This window comes from Telopea speciosissima, chromosome 1 (assembly GCF_018873765.1).
Source record: "Telopea speciosissima isolate NSW1024214 ecotype Mountain lineage chromosome 1, Tspe_v1, whole genome shotgun sequence".
Classification (NCBI taxonomy): domain Eukaryota; kingdom Viridiplantae; phylum Streptophyta; class Magnoliopsida; order Proteales; family Proteaceae; genus Telopea; species Telopea speciosissima.
Genome location: NC_057916.1, coordinates 1,515,667 through 1,538,229, shown reverse-complemented (window position 1 = coordinate 1,538,229; position 22,563 = coordinate 1,515,667). Strand labels below are relative to the sequence as shown.

General features: G+C 38.7%; 1 protein-coding gene across 1 annotated transcript in view; it reads left to right on the top strand.

Annotated features, from left to right (window-relative positions):
* The window catches only part of LOC122668186 (serine/threonine-protein kinase STY46-like), a 46,144-nt gene extending 23,961 nt beyond the window's left edge, over positions 1–22,183 (top strand). The window contains exons 8-16 of the mRNA XM_043864781.1: positions 2,620–2,759; positions 2,852–2,959; positions 5,513–5,586; positions 14,825–15,000; positions 17,039–17,134; positions 17,682–17,762; positions 17,871–17,921; positions 21,726–21,866; positions 21,937–22,183. Coding sequence (XP_043720716.1) covers positions 2,620–2,759; positions 2,852–2,959; positions 5,513–5,586; positions 14,825–15,000; positions 17,039–17,134; positions 17,682–17,762; positions 17,871–17,921; positions 21,726–21,866 — 867 coding nt within the window. The 3' untranslated portion in view covers positions 21,937–22,183. The remainder of the gene's footprint in view (positions 1–2,619; positions 2,760–2,851; positions 2,960–5,512; positions 5,587–14,824; positions 15,001–17,038; positions 17,135–17,681; positions 17,763–17,870; positions 17,922–21,725; positions 21,867–21,936) is intronic.
* Positions 22,184–22,563: the final 380 nt, after the last annotated feature.

Genomic DNA, 22,563 nt, shown 5'->3' with positions numbered 1-22,563 from the left:
TAAGGCACTGAGTAGCAAGCTGTTTCATCCTATATTAGTCAAGTTGGGCATGCATGATATATATGCTCCAACTTGAGGGGGAGTGTTGAAATAGGTTACTTGTCCCCTATCCGATTGGGGTAAGCAGTCCTAATTCTATTAGGACTGCTTCCTAACCGATTGGGGAAGTACCCCTAGTTAGATTAGGATGTTTCCTCTTTATTCCCTTTTATTTTTCTCTTTTATTTTTCTCCTTTTTTATTGTTTATCTCCCTCAACCGAATCCTAGTTTGGTATTCCTAGTTGTACTAGGAATCCCTAATATGATTAGGACTGAGGTTGATTCCTATTTGTACTTGGATCCTTATCATTCTACTTGATATAAATACAAGGCCTGTGTGTTCTAAGGATCTACAGAGTCTTACCCTAATTCAATTATCTCTACAGTTATCAAGGCGTTGGAGAGGGTCCAAAATCAAGGCGACACCAACAAGGCGCCCAAGGCGACCAAGGAGCTTGGACGCCTTGATAACTATGATAGTAGTAGATAGAAAATAATCCCGTAAGCAAGGTTTAAACTTTAAAGCATTGGTATCAGGTGTCGTATCAGAAGGGTATTTTAAGAGATGTATTGTATTGTATTGGAGAGACGCAGAATACACTAAAGATACACATAGAAATGGTCAAGAAACACATGGATGTGCTTAGGACACATATTACATGTAAAATACATTTTGAAACATAAAACACCTTTTTATGCAATATGCAAATGTATATCAGCTTGATGGAAGAATTCGAATCGTTTTTACCTAATCTAGTGATGCATACCCGAAAAAAAAGAGAGGAAAAAAGAGATTTGAGCAACAAAAGAGAGAGAGAGAGAGAGAGAGAGAGAGAGAGAGAGAGATCTGCAACTTTACCTCTTTTTCCCCAAATTTGTTTCAATCCGTGATTTGAGAACTATAGATCCGCAAAACTTGTTGAAATGGTGAAGATTACAGTCATTTTTTACGCAAGATGATTTCCCCCAATTCACATCAAAGAGAAAAACAATTTTCCAAGGCCTTCGGTTTCTCTCGGTTTCATATCTCACTCACGGTTTATGTTTTGCAGGTTTAAAGGAGGCGTATTGAGTGTGTCTTACCTGTATCGATCCATACCAGTCCTTAATCGGACTGCATCAACCTGTATCGATCGATCAAGGGAAGATACAATTGTTTTAAGTACTGTATCGTATTGATACCCACCGATACTGATACATATCGGGTGATACGGTACGATATGCACCGATACTTAAAGCCCTGCCCGTAAGATAGTGAAATAAAAAAGCCCTATTTTTATCCCCTAGTTGACATGTCATATAAATTATGATCCAAGAGTCTTGTTGCATTGTTTTAATGGTATAAGTCAACTGCAGTGATTAGTTGTTCATGTGCATATAGTGATGTGCAACCGTCATTGTAAGTGATGTTCATACCCTTCTTTCCTCACTTTTGTCATCTTCAAAAGTACCTTATTTTTTAGCATTAAAAAATGGTATAAGCACGTAGGCCTTTTGAGGATCACTCTGTTCACAGTCAATATCCATGCCTTGATCTGATGATTACCTCCTCCACCCATGAGTATATCAAACAAAACCTGTAGTTTTCCTTACTTTGTAAGATAAAGCTTGAACAAACTCCATTGAGAGTTTGCAAGAGGCAAACTGAGTGCTTCTTGTGGTCTATTGAAGAAAAGATTCTCTTTCCATCTAATATGCCAAACAAGAAAGGTATAAATTAGAAAATGTGTAGGTTCAATTCAGCTAACAACTTATCATGATTTGTTATAAAGCCAAGAATTGCTTTATGTACCAAAAGGCCAAATGCCTTTTCTTTTGTTGTAGGACACCTCATAATCCATTGTTTTTGGGAGGGAATGAACAACTAAATAATATATGGTTGTGTGTTTCAATTCTGTTACAAATTGAAGATAAGGGTTTGATGTTCACCCCTTGGTTGGGGTACTAAATTGTAGCAGTGTCCATATACTAAACTGGTGCACAAGTGATGACTGAGCACTTAGTGTGCCCTTGGATTTGTCTCATGAATTATATTCTTATATCTTTTCGATCATCTATAAATTTATTTTCATTCTTCCTTGATTTATTATTTATGGGGAAGGGAGACTTATTTAAGCAGCCTCTTAACTGAATAAAAGGGTGTGGATGAGAAAAGAGAAAATTAGGGTTGTCATGGAGAATTCCTTGTCTGTAATCAAAGCTTGCTGATTTTATCTTACCTCCTGCTTACTGGTTTTGAATACAATTGAAGTATTTTTTGTTCTTCCGTTTTTGCTCTTAAAATTTGATTATGTAGCTTGTCAAGAAGAATCACAAGTCAGTAATCAAAGCTATCTGATCTTATCTTACCTCCTGCTTACTCTTACTGAATGCAATTGTAGAATTTTCTTCTTCTTCTTTGCTCTTAAAATTTGATAGTGAAATACTTCCTGGAAAAGGCTTAACCATTGTCTTTCTAAACATTTCAATGGATGCAGTAGCTGTTGTAGATTTTATTATGATATCTATGATACTATATTGTTAGTAATTATCAGTTGGGGCGTATAAATTATAATCCATAATGCCTCCTGGTAATGTAGGGATCACTGTCTGGTTCTTCCCCTTCACATACAGTCATAGAGAAGGCAACAGCAACCCAAACTAAATCTAGTGACTGGGAGATTGATAGAAGATTGTTGAAGATAGGGGAAAATATTGCGTCTGGATCTTGTGGAGATTTGTGAGTAGGACCTTTATTAGAAAAGCTACCTTTATTACGTGAAAATATATTTCTTTTGGTTGCTCAGTGTTTATTATGTTATGTATGTCAAGGTACCGTGGCGTTTACCTAGATCAGGATGTTGCTGTTAAAATTCTTAGGTCTGAACATCTTAATGAAGCTTTGGAGGTAGAATTTGCGCAAGAAGTAACAATTCTAAGGTGAATTGATCTTTTTGTTATATTGCTAATTAATCTTAGTTCCAGAATATAATTTACAGGACTATTTATTTTTTAGGCATTGATGCATTGCAATTGAACATTCCTTTCCCTGCGCTATTGTATTTGGGCTGTATGCCGAGCTGATTGCTCCTTCAATGGTATAGTTTGCTAGACACATTAGCAAACCTTTATTAATTCATAAAGAAAAAAGACTTCACTAGTTTATAAAAATCGCTCTTTATTAGATTTCAAAAAATGATTAAAAATATTAAATCTTAGTTCTGTGCAAAGGATGTCAAGGTAAGTATTGATATTTGCTAGCAAAGAACCACATGACCGTATCAATATGTTGGTGTTCTTATATAAAACGATACCTGATGATTTTTGGGAAATTGTGACTTGTGTCTACAAGACACCAGCCAGCTTTATTTATAATAGAATGAGATGAGGTACAAGTACAATAATGCCCCTAATGCAACACTAGAGAAACCCTAAGGACAATTCTACCCTTGTACCCATGTTACAACACTCCCCCTCGAGTTGGTGCATAGATATCACACATGCCCAACTTGCATACAATAGGATGAAAAATCTTACTACCACGACCTTTAGTAAACACATCAGTCAATTCATCACCAGACTTAACAAACGGTATACAAATAACACCAATGCACCATGTTCGAGTTTTTCCTTGATGAAGTGGCAGTTGATCTCCATGGGCTTTGTCCTATCATGCTGAACTGGATTATGAGCAATGCTATAGCTGATTCACTATCACAATACAACATCATAGGAAGTTGGATGGAAACACTAAGATCTTGAAGAAGACTAAGCGATAACAATTCACAAATAGCATGAGCCATAGCTCGAAATTCTGCTTCAGGATTTGATCTAGCAACCATAGCCTATTTCTTGCGACCCCAAGTGACAAGATTCCCACCAACATAAGTACAGTACCCTGAAGTTGACCCGCTATCATCAGGAGAACTAGCCCAATCTATCTGTAAAGGCTTCAACACGCATGTGATCATGAGGACAGAAAAGAACACTTTTTCCTGGAGTAGACTTCAAGTATCGCAAGATGCGAAATACTGCCTCTATATGAGTAGAGTAGGGATCATGCATGGACTGACTGACTAAACTCACAGCATAGGCTATGTCGGGACGAATATGAGAGAGATAAATCAACTTACCTACCAATCTTTGATACCTGCCCTTGTCAATCAGTTCTCCTATTTTATTGTTATACTTAGGACTTTATGGTTTTTAGTAAGTTCTTTCTCTCTTTTAAGTAATTTCAAGTCTTACGATGTTTAGTTAGTTGTGGTTTACTACTGTTACTAAATCTGATTTGACTGTTTATAGTAAGTTCAATTTGATAAATTTTGGTAAGTTTGAATGGGAAGTTCAGCCTATAGCTTAAAACCTAAGCTGTCCTACATCATCATTAAGGTGAAATTTGGGGAATCTTCTATGAAGGTGTGTACTATATATGGAACTAAATCTCGGTCGAAACTGACCGAAATCTCTGAGTTGTCTCAGTTTTGGGCCTGGCCGAAACGAAAGACCTAGGAAGGCCCAGGGTTGAAACCCAGTGTCAAAACCTCGAAATAAGATCCGGAACGTCTCGGTTTCGAGCCTGACCGAAACCATGTCCGAAACCAAGATCTCGATCCTTGGTTGTCATATCGGTCTAATCTTTGGAACAAAAATCAAGTTTCCCTGTTTCCTGCATCCTTCTTCTGGTTCGTTGAATCAAGAACTGGTTAAGTTCTTGGTCATCCTGTCTTGTACTTAATGTGGGGATAAGGTTCTTCAGGGCAAGTATCAGAAAGGTCCACACAGTCTGAGATCTTTGCAGTGAGAGCTTAAGTGTTAGCAGGAATGACCCTAACATGTTTCCCTCCTCAAGTGTACTATATAATATCTGCCCAATGCTCCCCCACCATTACAAAATGATAACTTAGAATCTTAAGTGCGAGAAAAGCTGCTCTCTGCTTGCAGTGTGACACAGATTTTGAGTTGAAACTTACCAGACAGAAGATGAGATGGGGAGTAGATGCAATGCTTTGAATCACGAAGTGTAAGCCCCTGTAAATTCTTTTGCTGGGTGTCCCATCTGAGGATTCGATGATTTTTGTTTGTAAATTTCATTTGGATGGTGTGTCTTATTTTTGGAATCTTACAATTTTAGTTTTTGAATGTTAATTTTATGGTTCACAAAGATTGTTTTGAATAAATGAACTTAAACAAAGCTTGTTGATAATATGTGGCATTTAACTGATCTAAAATTTCCTACTCTGGTTGTCATATTTAAAGAGGCAAAACCTTAAAACCTATTAAATAAATAAATAAAGAGCCAGTAAAACCTTGACAAGAACAAGAAGTAGCCAGTAAAACCTTGACACCAATTTAATAAATAAATAAAGAGCCCTTGAATGAGTATGCTTCTCCTCAAGTTGGCATACATACAGTGTTCATATCATTGTCTTTTTACTGCAATTGTCATGCTGTTGGAAGTTAACTTTTTTTTCTGGTCTTATATGAGCGCAGGGAGGTTCAACATAGGAATATTGTTCGTTTTATTGGTGCATGCACAAAACTGCCGTATCTGTGCATAGTAACAGGTAGGAATTTTCTGCTGGCATAAAAGACCTTCCTTGAATGTCATGAGTCTAATATTTGGTGCATTGTCCCTTCTAGGGTTTTTCTTGTCATTTGTTGGAAATTTTGTTGGTTTTGGATTTTTGTCAAGTAAAATTCATGGTATTCCATCCTAATGAAAGTTTTGAATCCGATCAACTTAACTTGAATGTTACAAATTAAAGATATCATGATCTTGAATTACGATATCAGCATTGTGTTGATCATTTTGTTTATTAGTTTCAGATGTTGGCTGAAAGTTAGTGGGTGAAAATGGTGTTTAAATAAAATTTTGGAAAGTTGGTACTGGAAAATCAATTTCATGTGCTTGAATGTGCATGATCCTATCTATTTCAATCACAAATTGAAGAGGTGGCAAATTTAGTTAGAACTGAGAATTAGTGCTTGAAACAAACCTTTAGGTTAATGTTTCTGTTAACAGATCAGAATTAGAGTATAATGCTTGGATGATCAATGACTGATCCCAAGCTTTGTATTTATAATAAATAATCAAGATTACATGGACAGAATTGCCCCTAGCATAGCCGACTCTAATATAGAGTTGGCTGTACATAATGAAAAACATAATAAAATGATGAAAAGTCCAGAATACCCCCACGGTATTCTGTCCCATACAATCCAACAGTTTCTCTTCCCATTCCTCTATCTTCTTTTCTTCCAAAAACCCTAACAGAGAGTGGGGTACATCCTCTCTGTATCTCAGTTCTTTCCTCCCATTCTGGAGCATTGTCATCTTTTTGGTTCTTTTCTCCCATTGGATCTGCTCTTTCTTTTGTTAGCTGAATCTAGAAACCTTTATTACAATCCTTAAGTTTCCATGGGTCTGTAAACCAACTTCCATTCTTGGAAATTAGTTTATAATTTCTTTGCCTCTCTTTCATTTTTCCGTTTTGGTTTAGAAATGAAGAATTCTAGCACATTGCACCTTTGTTTTTGTTCTTATTTTGCAGCTTTGTAGAACTATTTGACTTAATCTGTTGAGAGTAAGTATGTGTTAACAAAACAGGTTTGTGGAATAATGCTTGAATGATCAATGAGATCAGTCAAGCTCTCTATTTATAATAATAATAAAAGAGATTACAAGGGGAAACACTATTCACGATACTGTTCATGTGAACAGTGTCACGGCCCTGATTACATTTCTACCCTTGCTCATAAATACATAAATACATAAATAAAGAATAAATAAAACACCAAAAAGACCAAGGTGTACATAATTTAACACTCTCCCTCAAGTTGGTGCAAATATATCAATCATGCCCAACTTGACTAGAATGGGATGGAACAATTTCCCAGATAATCCCTTAGTGAAGATATCAGCAACCTGATCAGTAGACTTCACAAAGGGAACACAAATCAACCCTTCTTCCAGCTTTTCCTTGATGAAATGTCTGTCCACTTCAACATGTTTAGTGCGACCATGCTGTACCGGGTTGTGTGCAATGCTGATTGCAGCTTTGTTATCATAGTACAACATCAAGGGAAGATGAACAGGAACACCAAGATCTTGTAGCAAGCCTTTCAACCAAAGTAACTCACAAATGCCTTGTGCCATAGCCCGAAACTCGACTTCAGCACTAGAACGAGCCACCACATTCTGCTTCTTGCTACGCCAAGTGACCAAATTGCCACCTACAAAAGAACAGTACCTAGAGATAGACTTCCGATCTGCAGAACCAGCCCAGTCAGCATCGGTATACGCCTTTACCCGTAGGTTACCATTAGGAGACAGAAGAATGCCTTTTTCAGGAGCTGACTTCAAGTAGTGGAGAATCCGAAGAACAGCTTCCATGTGAGAAGAATAGGGATCATGCATGAACTGACTCACAGTACTCACAGTACTCACAGCAACAACAATATCTGGACGAGTGTGTGAGAGATAAATCAGCTTTCCCACTAGGCGTTGGTACCGGCCTTTATCAACAGGTTCACCCTCCTTTTCTTTGAGACGAACAGTAGCCTCCATAGGAGCATCTGAAGGGTGACATCCTAACAGACCAGTTTCAGCCAACAAGTCTAGGATATACTTCCTTTGGGAGAGAAAGATGCCTTTAAAAGATCTGGCAACCTCAATCCCAAGAAAGTACCGTAGCGGCCCTAGATCTTTAATCTCGAATTCCTGCCCAAGAAACCTCTTCAACCGGCTGATCTCATCCCCATCATTGCCTGTAACCACAATGTCATCCACATACACTATAAGAACAATGAGCTTCTCACCAGCCCTCTTTATAAAGAGAGTATGATCAGCATTACTTTGCTTGTAGCCAACTATAGTTATCAAGGCGGCAAGGCGACCATGGCGTTTGAGGGCCTTCCTAAGCGCCTTGGCGATAGGGCGGCCGTAAGGCGTCGCCTTGGCGAACAAGGCGTTTTAGTGTTCTTTTTTTATATAACCATTTAATTAGGCACAAATAGCATATTAATTTTTATATAATTCTACTTATATACTAAATAAATATGAAAGAATTGAAGTATATAATCAAGGAATTGCAAAATAGCATAATCATAGAATTACAAAATCAGTGAATCACATAATTACAAAATCAATGAATCACATAATTACTCACTCACATGATGTTAGAATTATAAACTCACATAATCACGGAATAAATAGTTACATAACCACAGATTGCATAACTTACAATAACACATGCATTTCATAAATTATACCAAGGAATGCACAATTTACATTGAATTGCAGAAATTACAGCAACAGCCACTCCGGCTGCAGCCAAAGCCACCGGCCATCACTAGTAGAAGCCAGCCACAGAAGAATAAGGTATAGGAGAATAAGAAAAATAAAAAGATTAGTATATGGTTAGACATGGAACAAAGAAGAGGAAGAAGCTACAAGAATAAAAGGAAAAAATGCAGCTGCCAAACCCACCGGCCAGTGGCCTGAAGAAGTGAAGAAGTGCTGCTGGCTGGAAGAAGAGAAGAACTGAAACCGAAAAAAAAGGACACTTGCTGCTGGCCGGAAGATGCTGCCGGAATGCCGGAGTAAAGGAAGACAGCGGTGCCGGAAGATGTAAAAGGTCACCGCTGCAAAAGGAAGAAACATAGAGAAGGTTAGAAGAAGGGTTTAGACTTTAGAAGAAGAAAAAAAAGGCACAACACTTCCTGTGGAAGCTGGAGATGTCGCCGGTGGGGGTGGAGACTGTTGACAGGGTAATGGAGATGTCGCCGGTGGGGGTGGAGGCTGGAGATGGTTAGAGAAAGGGTTTAGACTTTAGAAGATAGAGGTTTAGAAGGGAAAAGAAAAAAATAAAGCACAATACTTACCTTCAAGGCTGGAGATGTCGCCGGACGCCGGTGGAGGTTGAGGCTGGAGATGGAGATGTCGGTGGAGAGTGGAGAGTGAAGATGTTAGAAGGGGTTCAGATTTTTTAAGGAAAAAAGAAAAAAAAAAAAGCAAAATATTTACGAGGCTGGAGATGTCGTCGCCTCACCGGACGCCGGTCGAAAATGGGGACTGAGAGGGAGGAGTGAGGTCTGAGGGAGTCGCGACAGTCGCCCTCGCCGCTGCTCCTTTTTCTCCTTTTCTCTTTTGCAGGTTTTTTGCTTCTCTTTTGGTTATGGGTGTGATGGTGAGGAGTGATTTCGTTTTTTTTTTTTTCGTTTTTGTTTGGCTTAGGTGATTCCATGTAACACAATATACAGAAATAATGTATACAAGCCTATGAAAATATAAGAAATAGAGTAAAACCTTACATATTTTAATTTTGTTTTGTTTTTAAATGATTTGGTGTATCGCAGTGTAAGAAAATCATATACACATAACCAATAAGAACATAGAAAATAGAATAAAATGTAAAAAATATAATAAAATAATGAAGTAGCACCTTTCCACCAAGGCGCCCAAACGCCTTGACTCTTCAAAACCGCCAGGACGCCTAGGCGACGCCTTAATAACTATGTAGCCAACAGATGTCATTGCCTTGTGGAACCGACCAAACCATGCTCGAGGTGACTGCTTCAACCCATACAGTGCTCGCTTCAATTTGCACACCTTGCCTTCATTATTGTCAGAAGAAAAACCTGGTGGAATATCCATGTATACCTCCTCACAAAGTTCCCCATTTAGGAAGGCATTCTTCACATCCAACTGTTGGAGATCCCATCCAAGATTAACTGCACATGATAGTAAAACCCGAACTGTATTCAATTTTGCAATAGGGGCAAAAGTCTCCTGATAGCCAATCCCATATGTTTGGGTGAAGCCCTTTGCAACCAAACGTGCCTTATACCGATCCACAGACCCATTAATCTTTTGTTTGACCACAAACACCCACTTACATCCCATTGGTTTTTTTCTTGGAGGGAAGGTTACAAGATCCCAAGTGTTGTTTTTTTTCTAAAGCTCTCATTTCTTCCAACATACCTGCCTTCCACTTTCCATCTGTATATACTTCCTGCCAGTTTTTAGGAATAGAAACAGAAGAAAAAGAGGACACAAATGCACGAAAAGATGGAGAAAGAGAACTATAAGAAACAAAGCGAGAAATGGGATGCAGGGTGCAAGTCCAGGTACCTTTTCGATGAGCAATAGGTAGATCGGAAGGAGAGGTCTCACCACAAGGAGGAGGAGGATCTGACTCCTGGGTCGGCAATTGGATAAGTATTGGTGCTACAGTGGATTGATGCTGCCCTCTGTTGGAGTGTCTCTTGTAGGTGATGATATTAGAGTTGTTAATTCTCTTCTGAAATTCACTGATGGTTCTCTGGACTGGAGTCAACTCCCCCTAACAATGATCATTACCACCATTATTTCCTACACACTCCCCCTGTAAAGGAGTCCCTACAGATGAAGGGACAGCAGCCAAAGGAGGCTGGGCAACGGCCAAAGAAGGCTGGGCAGCAGCCAAAGGAGGCTGGACAGCAGCAGTAGGAGGCTGGGCAGCAGCGATAGGAGGAATTTCAAGGGGAGGAAACACAAGCACATCTTCACTGGAACCAGAATTCTCCCCTGAAGATGTGTAGACTGATAATAGGCAAGACTTTCATGAAAGACCACATCCATACTGACCAAAGTACGACGAGAAGGAGGGTGATAACACTTATAACCTTTCTGGGTTGGAGAGTAACCCAAAAAAATACTCCTTAACCCACGAGGATCAAATTTGCCATGAGGTTTAGTGTCTCTGGCATAACACACACAACCGAAAACTTTAGGAGGAACAACAAAGGTGGAATTCCCATGTAAAATATCAGCCGGACTACGGGAGTCAAGAACACAGGAAGGCAACCGATTAATAAGATAGGTTGCAGTAACAATAACATCCCCCCAATATTGGGAGGGAACATGGCGCGAAAACATCAACGCCCTGGCCACTTCCAACAAGTGTCGGTTCTTCCTTTCAGCCACACCATTTGGGGCTGGAGTATCAACACAACTTGTCTGATGAACAATCCCATTATCAGCAAGGTATTTCTGAAATTGAGTCTCTGTATACTCAGTCCCATTATTACTTCTCAAGACTTTGAGAGTAGCATTGAAATGAGTTTTGACCATGTTATGTAAATGCTGAAAATAAGAAAAAACTTGACTTTTGGTGTGTAAAAGATAAATCCATGTGTGTCTAAAATGACAATCAATAAAAGAGACAAACCAACGGTGACCAGAAACCGAAGTCTTACGACTGGGGCCCCAACCATCAGAATGTACTAAGTGAAAAAGTGAAGAACTCATTTTATTAGAAATAGAATAAGTTGAACGTGTCTGTTTGGCCAGAACACAAGCCTCACAAAAGAAATCGGTCTTATCACAATGTTTGACCAAAATAGGAAATAAAGATGCTAAGATGCCTAAGGGGGGGTAACCTAATCTAGAGTGCCACTGATAAATTTCAGAAGATACGAAGGAATTCTGATGTAGTGGTAGTAATGGAGGTGGAGTGAGATGTCCATCGTCAAGCAGGTATAGGCCACCATGCACTTTACCCAATCCAATCGTCTTCCCAGAGTCCAGATCCTGAAAAACACAATGGGAAGGAAAAAAGGTTACTTTGCAGTTAAGATCACGAGTTATACTACTAATAGAAAGAAGGTTAGTAGTAAAATTTGGAATATGTAAAACATTGGACAAAGGAAGGGAAGGAGTGCAGTTAATGATTCCTTTTCCAGAAATGGAGGAAAGTGAACCATCTGCCACCTTGACTTTGTCTTTCCCAGAGGTAGGAGAATAACGATGGAAGAGGCTAGAGGACCCGGTCATGTGATCTATAGCTCCAAAATCAATGATCCAAGGATGGGAAGCTACTGAGGCACAATGACCACCAAACGAAATACCTGACCGAGCAAAGTGTGAACCTGAGGGAGTAGACGAAGTGGCAGTAGCTGGTGTAGGAGAGGCAGCAGCAGTGGAAGACTTTAGCACACGTAGGAATGCCTGTAAATCGTCCTGAGATAGGCCAGTGTCAGTAGTAGGGGCTGCAGTGCTAGACTCAGAGTGATTGGCCTTGGTTTTTGGTTTTCGCTTAGCAACCCGTTTAGCCTCAAAGTCAGCGGGCTTCCCATGAAGTTTCCAACATTTGTCCTTAGTGTGATAAGGCTTATGACAATGCTCACAAGTAATGGTGCCGATAGTAGTACCACCCACAGAGAGAGTGCCAACTGGTGTAGAAGGAGCCGGTGCAGTAGTCTGGCGGGCTGATTTGTCAGGGACAGCAAGGTGCAACATAGCAGCTCGGCAATTTTCTTCAGAGGAGACCAAGGCATAAGACTGCTCAAGTGTAGGAAAAGGGGAATGGCCCAACACTTGAACACGAATTGGGTCATACTCAACATTCAACCCAGCTAAGAAGTCATTGACCCTGATTTTATCCACATGTTTCTTATAGGCAGCCAGATTAGTAGCATTATTAGGTTGGTAATCAGAGAAGTGGTCCAACTGTTGCCAAAGGTTGCGCAGAGTAGCATAATATTTAGAGACTGTTAAGTCCCCCTGAGTAGTATGAAGAACCTTCTTCCTGAGTTCATAAACCTATGCATCATTACCAAGCTGTCCGTACGTTTCCTTACAGGCTGACCAAACCTGAGAAGCTGTATCAAAAAGGAGGAACCCATGTGCAATGTCCGAAGTCATAGAACCAATCAAATAAGACATGAGAACACCATTGTTGGCAAGCCAGCGAGTCAGGGCAGCACCTGGGGCCGCAGACATGGGAACAGTGCCATCAATGTGGCCAGTGAGACCACGGCCAGCAATAGCAAAAGAGGCTGACCCAGACCACAATAGGTAGTTGCTGCCATCAAGTTTGATGGGATTGGGCTGAAAAGTATGATAATCTGATTTTTCATGTCCAGGTTGATTAGAAGTTGCAATGGAATCAGCAGAGTCACCCATAGTTGCAACAAGGCTGTGGAGAATGAAAACCAGCAATTACACCAAACCAAGAGCTGAAATCAAGGTCGAGTGGGCCAATATGAAGGGCAAAACAGCTCCCAAAAAATCAGCAGTAGCAGAGAGATCCCTTCCACAGAGATCAACAATGTCAGGGTTTTGGAAGAGAACCCGAAATTGGAGATCGATGTGGTGATGGGGATCCAAAAAAAAATGGACGAAGAAGCTTGATCGAATCTGTCCAGGAACCTGTAGAGGATGTCCTTGATGAAGAGAAGAAGCTCCAATAAAAAAATAGCAGCAAACAGCCCAATTCCCAAAAAATTGATAATGATCAGGGTTTTAGAAAACCCTGAAAAAGAGGAATCGATTGGGAGGAGGGGTTTTCAACAACCAAAAGAGGCTTGAGGGCAGCTGGTCCAGATCGCAGACGAGTGTCCAATATGCAGAAAACCAGCCTTGATCAATGGTAGTGGCTAGGGCTTCAAAATTCTGGAAACTCCAAAAATCGTAGATAGGAACCAGCAGTAATCGAACCAAATAAATTATCTCATAAAGGGGAAAAACAGAGGTGGGAATAGGGCAGCAACTAGATCATATGATCACCTCTGTAGTGCTGCCCTTTGGAAGGGAGGAGAAGCAAAGGAAAAAAAAGGCGAGAAAAGAAATCGAGAGAAGGGGAGGAAAGAAAAAATGATAGGAAGGGGGTGGGTTTTGAAAACTTAGATCAGAGAAATTTTGGCTCTGATGCCATGTTAACAAAACAGGTTTGTGGAATAATGCTTGAATGATCAATGAGATCAGTCAAGCTCTCTATTTATAATAATAATAAAAGAGATTACAAGGGGAAACAGTATTCACGACACTGTTCACAACACTGTTCACGTGAACAGTAGCACGACCCTAATTACATTTCTACCCTTGCTCATAAATACATAAATAAAGAATAAATAAAACACCCAAAAGACCAGAATCTGGTGTACATAATTTAACAATATGCTTTATATATTGAGATATTCATCAGATAATGAATAATGGGTCCATAATGGAGCAATATAAACTGTAGGCAGAAAAGCATTTGAAATTCTTGTGAAAACAGAATCTTTCAAATGTTTTTTTCCTAGCATACTGTGATTGAAATAAGAATTTATAGACTCACGAATTTTGACCTTGTTTTTCTGTTGTGATTCGATGATGACAAGGTTTTGCGATATGAAAGTAACATGTTGTAGATGCAGCACTGAGGTGCTTCATGTTTGATTTCATTGCCATATGTTTAGAATATATCTTAAGAGCTACCTCTGAGTGAGTTTCAGGGAGAAGTCCTTTCGTCAAAATCTTAGGTGCACGTGAGGTGCATGTGTCTTTGAGAGTTGAGGCTTGCCTACACTTTGCTCATCTATATAATCGAAAATACTGTTTGTCATTTTTTTCAATTTCTTTTTCCACATTGTTTTGACCTGCTTAATGAAGTGCTTTATTAGTTTAAAAGCAGGCTGATTCGTGGCTATTTCACACACAGTTTCTCTAGGTTGACACTGATGCTGCCATTTCAAAATCAAGGAATAATGGACATTTAAGAGTTTCGGGGACATTGGTCAACAAAGTTGTTCATTTGTGATTTGTTGTTATGATTGAATATCATATGTTTTCCGGTATGTAAAAGGTCCAAGGGTTATGGCTTTTAAAATTTAAATGATTGGTTCCGTAGTGGCATCTAGATGTCTTTCCTTCTGGGACCAACTTCCATTTTCAAGCTTTGTGCATCAGTGAGCATCTTCATTTGCAAACTCTTGTGTACTTTAAGGTATTGAAAGTTAAAGTTAGTTGCACGTAATGATTTGATTTCCTTCTTGCAGAATATATGCCTGGAGGGAGTCTGTATGATTTTTTGCATAAGCATCATAATGTCTTGGAACTCCCTTTGTTGCTGAGGTTTGGCATCGATGTTTCAAAAGGAATGGAGTATTTGCACCAGAACAACATCATTCATCGGGATCTGAAGACAGCCAATCTACTTATGGACATGAACAAGGTATGTAGCATTTGTGGTTGTGAATGTTGTGATTGAATTACGGCATTGACAAATTTTAAATATATACTTGCACTTTCTTTATTTGGATTAATGTTCCAGAATATTGACATTTTTACAGAGGGAAGTACCCAAAAAGGGAAAAAATCTTCATGGTAGAACTTAATATCTTATCCAGGTGAAAAAGAACAATAATTGGTGCCAAATCTCTGTTTAGTCTGTAATAAGAGATTATTGGTTCTGAGTCCCCAAATCCAGGCGCCAAATGCGTTGCATGCATATGTGTCTGGAGTCTGGACCCACTACAGAACTCCATCTAAAAACTGCTAGGTAAAGAATCAGACAAGCCCTCCATTTCAGCATAAATATGAATAAAAAGTTAAAATTTAAAATAGTATGGGACAAAAAAAAGAAGAAGGTAATATCGAAATAATAAGATTTAGATCATTAGTCATTATGAACAATGAAAGTTCATCCAAGTGGCATAATGGAAGAGAAAGAATTATCTTTAGTTGGTGTAGCTGTGTAGGTGCCAGAGAACATGTCCAGGTTCCAAATTGTGCAAATTAAACCTAAGCCACACCTACAATCTCTATTTGATGCATGACAATGAAAAATCAGATATGTAGTTTTAGGCATGAAGCAAACTCATGACTGATTATGGCTTGCTTGGGTTTGACCATAACAATGATTTGCAATTGGTCAAAACATCATGAATATAATCAAAGAAAGAGCATATTGTTCAAGCTTTTGATGCACAAAATGGGGGAAGTTAGGAATTATTGAGTTTCAGTGGAGACTCGACCCTCCGGAATTTCTGGTTAATAAGATCAATGGAGAAGAGCTGCTTGGAGTGATATTTTGTATGCTCTTGAACATTACTGAAATCAACAACTCATTTTTCAAGGAGTCGGACCTTACACTCAAGAGTTTTGCAGGAGGATTGGAGATTCTGTATCATGTTGTGTTAGCTGAGAAGCAAATGATGAAATTCATGTATGGTAAGAGAGGTACTGCAATGGGTGAGACAGATCCCTTCTAATAATATGTCAGGTGATGTATCTGTGAAACTACCAGTCTGGATTGAAATGTAACAAACATCTTTTTTTTAACCATTCTGGGATAGGCTCCCCTTGAGCAACACTGTCCACTGTTGAAATATAGAACAAGCATAGAAGGTGGATTAGACTATGCCATCAAAGTCCTCACCGTGTGGAATTTAGGGTTTTCTATCTGTAAATAATAATAGAAGAGAAGAAAGAGAAGAGGGAGAGAGCAGTGAGAGATAATAGGTTTGTGTAACCTTGGGAGTCTTAACTTAGTGTTAGAACTCCCACTCCATTCAATATATAACCACTTAGAGGAACCAAGGGACACAACAGGAAAATAAGAAAAGAGAGAACAAAGCATAATACCTAAGCTACCCCTAGCTCATCTCGGTATTAGCCCTAGTTAGCGCCAATACCGAGACTTTACATAGTCTCTACTAACACTCCCTCTCAAGCTGGAGCATAGATGTTAATCATGCCCAATGCTTGTTACAAATATAATCCACTCTAGCACTCCCCAAAGACTTTGTAAACAAATCTGCAAGTTGCTCCCCTGTGCGAACATGACAAGGAGAAATAAGCCGTTGTTGCAGCTTCTCTCGAACAAAGTGACAATCTACTTCGATGTGTTTCATTCTTTCATGAAACACAGGATTTGAAGCAATATGGACAGCAGCTTGATTATCACACCACAATCTACTTCATGTTGCATGCAGCTGGTGATGTTCATCTTCTTTTCTTACTTCCATTGCATGTGCTTAATCTTGAGTTGTGGTTTGTTATTGTTGTTATTTGTTGCAAATGCTGATTTGATGACTGAAAGTCTTAAATGGCCTAGAAGTGGGTGTTAAAATAGACTTTTAGGGATGATTGGTTATAGGCTCTCTAGAAATTATTATTTGATTCAGTAGTCTCTTAAATATGGAACTAACAGATGGTATATTCATTCTGGTATATTAAAATTTGTTTGTCCTTTATTTTTCCTCCTCAAGGTTGTAAAGGTAGCAGATTTTGGTGTAGCTCGGTTCCAAAACCAAGAGGGAGTAATGACAGCAGAGACTGGAACATACAGATGGATGGCACCCGAGGTTTTACCCTATTACTTTTACAATCCTTTTGATTGGCTGAGCTTGGTTCGATAGAATGTTTAGCCAATGTATATTTTCTCCATCCATAGTGATGGTTCTGGTAACAGAACTGACTCCATCAGCTTCCTTTGAGTGGTTCAGTGTCACTACTGGACTCAATGTTTTGGTCTATATGTGATGATCTTAACACTGATTATTGCTGAACTTGTATTCAGTTCTGGATTATATGTGATTATCTTAACACTGATTGTTGCTGAAGCTTGTAGTCATCTTGGCTATACATTAAGTATCTGTGTATTTGATGTTTATTGTGTGCAAAATGCAACCTTACAGATGTTTGTTTCTTCTATTTCTATCTTTTTTATTGTTCTGTTACCCATGAAGAGCTCTTCCTGACCATTGTGCATAACTTATTGTCCGATTTCTCATAGGCATTTCACAACCCTCTTCATCAATAATATAAATCAGTTGGCTGATGTTTTGTTTCTGCCTTTCAATTCACATCACTTGAAAAAAAAATTATGGTATTTCTTTTGTGTTTCTAAAGGTCATAAATCATCAACCGTATGATCAGAAGGCCGATGTGTTCAGCTTTGCTATAGTACTATGGGAACTCAGAACAGGCAAGGTACATCCTGAACTGTGGCTGCTTCAACAAGAGTTTGGTGATTAATTAGATTTGACAACAGTTCTCTATGTGAAGTTTATTTCTTTATTCACCGACTTTGCATTGCAGGTCCCATATGATACCATAACACCTCTACAGGCTGCCCTAGGAGTGAGACAGGTCTGCAGTTTTATAACTTACATTTATTTGTATTGGCAACCCCACACACCCTCCCCCCCTCCCCCCCCTCCAAAAAAAAAAATAAAGAGAGAAGGAAAAACAAGAAAATTGAAAATTAAATTATCAACACTGTTAAAAACTAACAACAACAACAACTCAGTCTTATTCCAACTAAATGGGGTCGGCTTCATGGATGCTTACCTTCCAATCAGCTCTATTCGAGGTCATACTTGATAAAAGGACTAAGCTATGCATGTCTTTCCTCACCACAGCTCCCAATATCAGCAAAGAACCTGATCTTGAATGTCTCTGGTAGTCTGGGTAAATCTATGATAAGCTCAAACAAATAAGGACTTAAAGCTGATCCTTGATGTAACCCAATTGTGATTGGGAATTCACTGCCTTGAACTCCCCCCCCCCCCCTCCAGTTCTCACGTTGGTCACTACACCATTACACATATCTTTAACTATGTACACATATTTACTTGACACACTTCTCTTCTCTAGTATTTGCCAGATAAACCTTTTGGGACTTTGTTATAGAATTTTTCTAGGTCAATAAAATACCATATGGAGATCTTTTTTGCGTTCTCTAAATCTTTCATGAGTCTGCTAAGTAAGTGAATCGGTTCTGTCGTGGATCTTCCTAGCATAAAACCAAATTTGTTCTCCGTAATTGTAGATTCTTATCTCAGGTGAGTTTTAATATCTCTCTCCCATAATTTCATAGTAGTCATTAGTTTTATGCCTCTATAGTTATTGCAGCTTTGAATATCACCTTTATTTTTATAAATTGGAACCACAATGCTTCTCCATTCATTTAGAATTTAACTTGTGCTCATAATCTGATTAAACATCTTGGCTAGCCAAGATAAGCCATAGATTCCGAAGCTCTTCCACACTTCTATTGGGACTCCATCTGGACTTGGTACCTTGCCTACTTTCATCCTACTTATAGTTTCTTTTACCTCAGGCATCCTAATTTTTCATATATATCTATGACAAGTGATGTCTTGATGGGTAATGTGCTTGGGACATCATTATTTGAAATGTCTTCATTTAGTAGGTTATACAAGTAGTCTTTCCATCTCTCCTTAATGTCCTCATCCTTTATTACTTATTAGTAATTTACCATCTTCACTTTTAATACATCCAACATGGTCAAAATCACTACTTTTCCTTTCCCTTATTTTAGCTATTTTATAGACAGATTCTCCTCCTTCGTGCTCAAATTGTTATAAAGATATTCATATTTTTTCGCCTTTGCTTTTTCCACAATCTTCTTAGCTTTATTTCTGGCAAATTTATACCTTTTTAGATCATCCACATCCTTAGCCCTTTGTCATGTCTTAAAACTAGCCTTCTTAGCCTTATTGGTTGCTTGTTCCTTATCATCCCATCACCTAGTCTTCCTAGAGGAATGTCGTTTCCTTTCGATTCGCCTATGCAATCTTTAACAACCTTCTTAATAGAAGTAGTCATCTCGTTCTACATCGTATTAGTGTCTCCGTCAAAGTCCCACATTCCTTGTTTGACCAATTTATCAGTAAAGAAATGTCTCCTTTTAAACTCCACCATCTTATCATAGGGCAAACAAACTCACCTTTCTTATGATTCAGCGTAATGAGACACATATCCATGACCTCTAATCTATGTTGTGTGGCTAGACTCTCCACCAGTATAACCTTACAATCCTTACATAACTTATCAAACCTTCTAGTTAGAATGAAATTTATTTGACCACTATGATGCCCACTTTTGAAGGCGACTTATTGCTCCTTTTTTTTCTTCTTTCAAAGTATATGTTTACAATGTATAAATCATAAGCCATAGAAAAATCTAAAACTGAAGTCCCTCCTCATTCCTCAAACCATATCCTCCATGTACACCCTTCATAGCCTCTACGGCGATCTCTCCCAACATGTCCATCTAGATTGCCCCGTAGAATAATCTTTTCTCCTTAACTATAACCTTGCACTAATCCATCCATGTGCTCCCAAAATTGTAACTTACTTCTTTCATCGAAGCCTACTTGGGGTGCATAAGCGCTAATTATATTAACAACCTTTTTCTCCAACACAAACTTGATGGATATAATCCTATCACCAAGTGTTTTAACATCCACCACATCATTCTTTAATACTTTATCCAATATTATGCCCACTCCACTTCTATTACTTTTATCCCTTGTATACCAAAGTTTAAAATCATCCAACCTCGTAGCTTTTTTACCCTTCCATCTAGTCTCCTGAACACAAGCTATGTTAATCCTTCTCCTCATAACTTCTACCAATTCTAGACTCTTACCCATTAAAGATACTTTGTTCCAATATGCTAATCTAATCCTACACTTTTGGACTAGCTTCTTTACCCGCATTTGTCCACGTTGTGAGAACCCTTGCCTAATTGTCATCACATCCGAGTGCCGATGCGGTGTGTCACTTACGGGGTACCCCCTAACTAACCCTTGCTCACTATTCACTACACCCGGGTCAAAGTGTAGCGTGTCGCTTGTGGGAGACGCCCTAGTATAAGGTTGAAAATATTATGTTCTAGAATCCATGTAAAAAGGGCTTGGATAAAGTTTTTTTGGTGCCGGCTACCAAGATCTGACAGTTTGACACACCAAGCCTCTTCCTTTATCTGGGCTTGGTACAAGCAGCAAAACACTGGTGGCTTTATTCTATTAAAAACTAAATAAGCCCTAAATGAACTCTTTGGGATTAGCTAAATAAATCCTCAGCAATTCTTATATCTTGACATATGTCTTTTATTACATCTTAAGACCATCAATGATTTGTTTAACTGGTGTAGGTCTTAACCCATATTCTCTTTGGCCCTTCTATTTCCTAACAAGTGTAATTTGGAAGCTAGGACTAGAGAAAATGCTTTTGGAACGCTGCAAGATTATGCTTTTCATGTATCGTCTGCCAATTGTTGCTTTAGACAGGAATGATGAATTTTCCATCCTCCCTTTGATCATCCTAGGACAACTCCCTTCTTAGTGTGCTTTCAACTGCACCGAATTCTCTTTTTGGTGCTGTCATTGGTATTTGTTGTACGTGACCAAACAATCTCATCGAGTTCTGTCGTGCTGTCCCCTTTCAGGCTTTTTCTATGTTCCTATGAATGCATTCATTTCTAGTTTTAGCCTTCCCTTTCTCAACTCGTACTTTCAACATCAATATCTTAGCACTTCTGCTCCTTCTATAGATGTGTAATTTTTTATCCCACGATAGGATGGATTCGCCATTAGGCTCTCATAAGTTTCCCTTGTGTATGATCCGTTGTGTCAGTTGTACAATACTTTAGCATTCCAATTCATAGCTGTAATTCTTAAATTTACTTTTTTTCTAGGATTTTTTACTAAAGAACTCCATAAATATATTTTCCCTTGTCAAATCTTGATTCTAAATTATCCCATGATGATTGTGATTTTGTTTACTCTCTGTAGCAGCATCAATCAGATTAAAGTGATTGTTCCATCAACTTCTTGTTATTAAAAGAAGTTTTTGAATTGCAATGAGTTAATAATACAGATGGAACTGTCTGACAGTTCTAATTGTACATCCCCCCCCCCCCCCCAAATTTAAAAAAAAAGCACATAATACTAATTAGCCTTCCTTCTCTGATTGTGTCCTGTATTGGTATCAACCCGAAATGCATGAGTCTGATGCTTCCCTAGCTATTTTTGACATAGAAGTCCAAGTACAAGATAAGAAGGCTAATTCAAAATGCTGGCTAATCTTGTGTCAGAATTCATATCTATTTTATCTCATGTTTTCTTTGCTGCTACGCTGCTAGGGGCTTCGACCAGAACTTCCTGATAATACACACCCTAGACTGTTGGAGTTGATGCAAAGATGTTGGGATGCTGCCCCTAGTAATCGGCCTTCCTTCTCGGAGATAACAGTTGAACTTGAAGAACTTCTTCAAGAGGTTTAGGTTGAACCACTTCCCTATATCAGTGATTGTTTTATCTGTGTTAATTTACCAGCTCACGAATATCTTGCAGGCAACTTCAGACAGTAAGTGAACATGTGAGTTTGTAACACCTCAAGCGGCATCTTCGGGGTTTTTGAGTGAGGAACATTATTCACTATTCATTCTATTTTTTTCCTTGCGTTTTTTCCCCATTTTCCACGATCTTCAATTGGTCTTCATAATGTTATAGATGTTCATGATGGGAGGAAGGAAATCCATCAAGGCTTGTACAAATGATTGTTTCAGTTTCTAGTGTTAAATAGCAATATCCTGTTCAAGTCTAATGACTGTATTGTGTTGAGTGCTTTTTTCTTTCTTTCTGCTGTAACACAAAATGCAGCAGACCTACAAGTATCAGGTCACTATTTCACTGTTCTGGCCCTATAAAAAAAATTGCTCCTTGTCCTTGCCCTTATTTGCTCATTTTTCTTTCCTACTCTTTAAGTATTTGTTCGACCTTTTTGAAGCTCCAAGGTAACTTAAGCTTGAAGATCAGTTGCACTTTTAAAAATTTTCGACTACTCAATCCTGCCTCTTAATGGAAATTGCAACCAGTCTAGAAGAATCTGTTTTCTGAAAATGGATGCGAGTTTGGATGTTTTGGAGTGGCATTCTAGCTCCATATGGGAAAATGGGAATCAGAACTCACTTGAGAAGC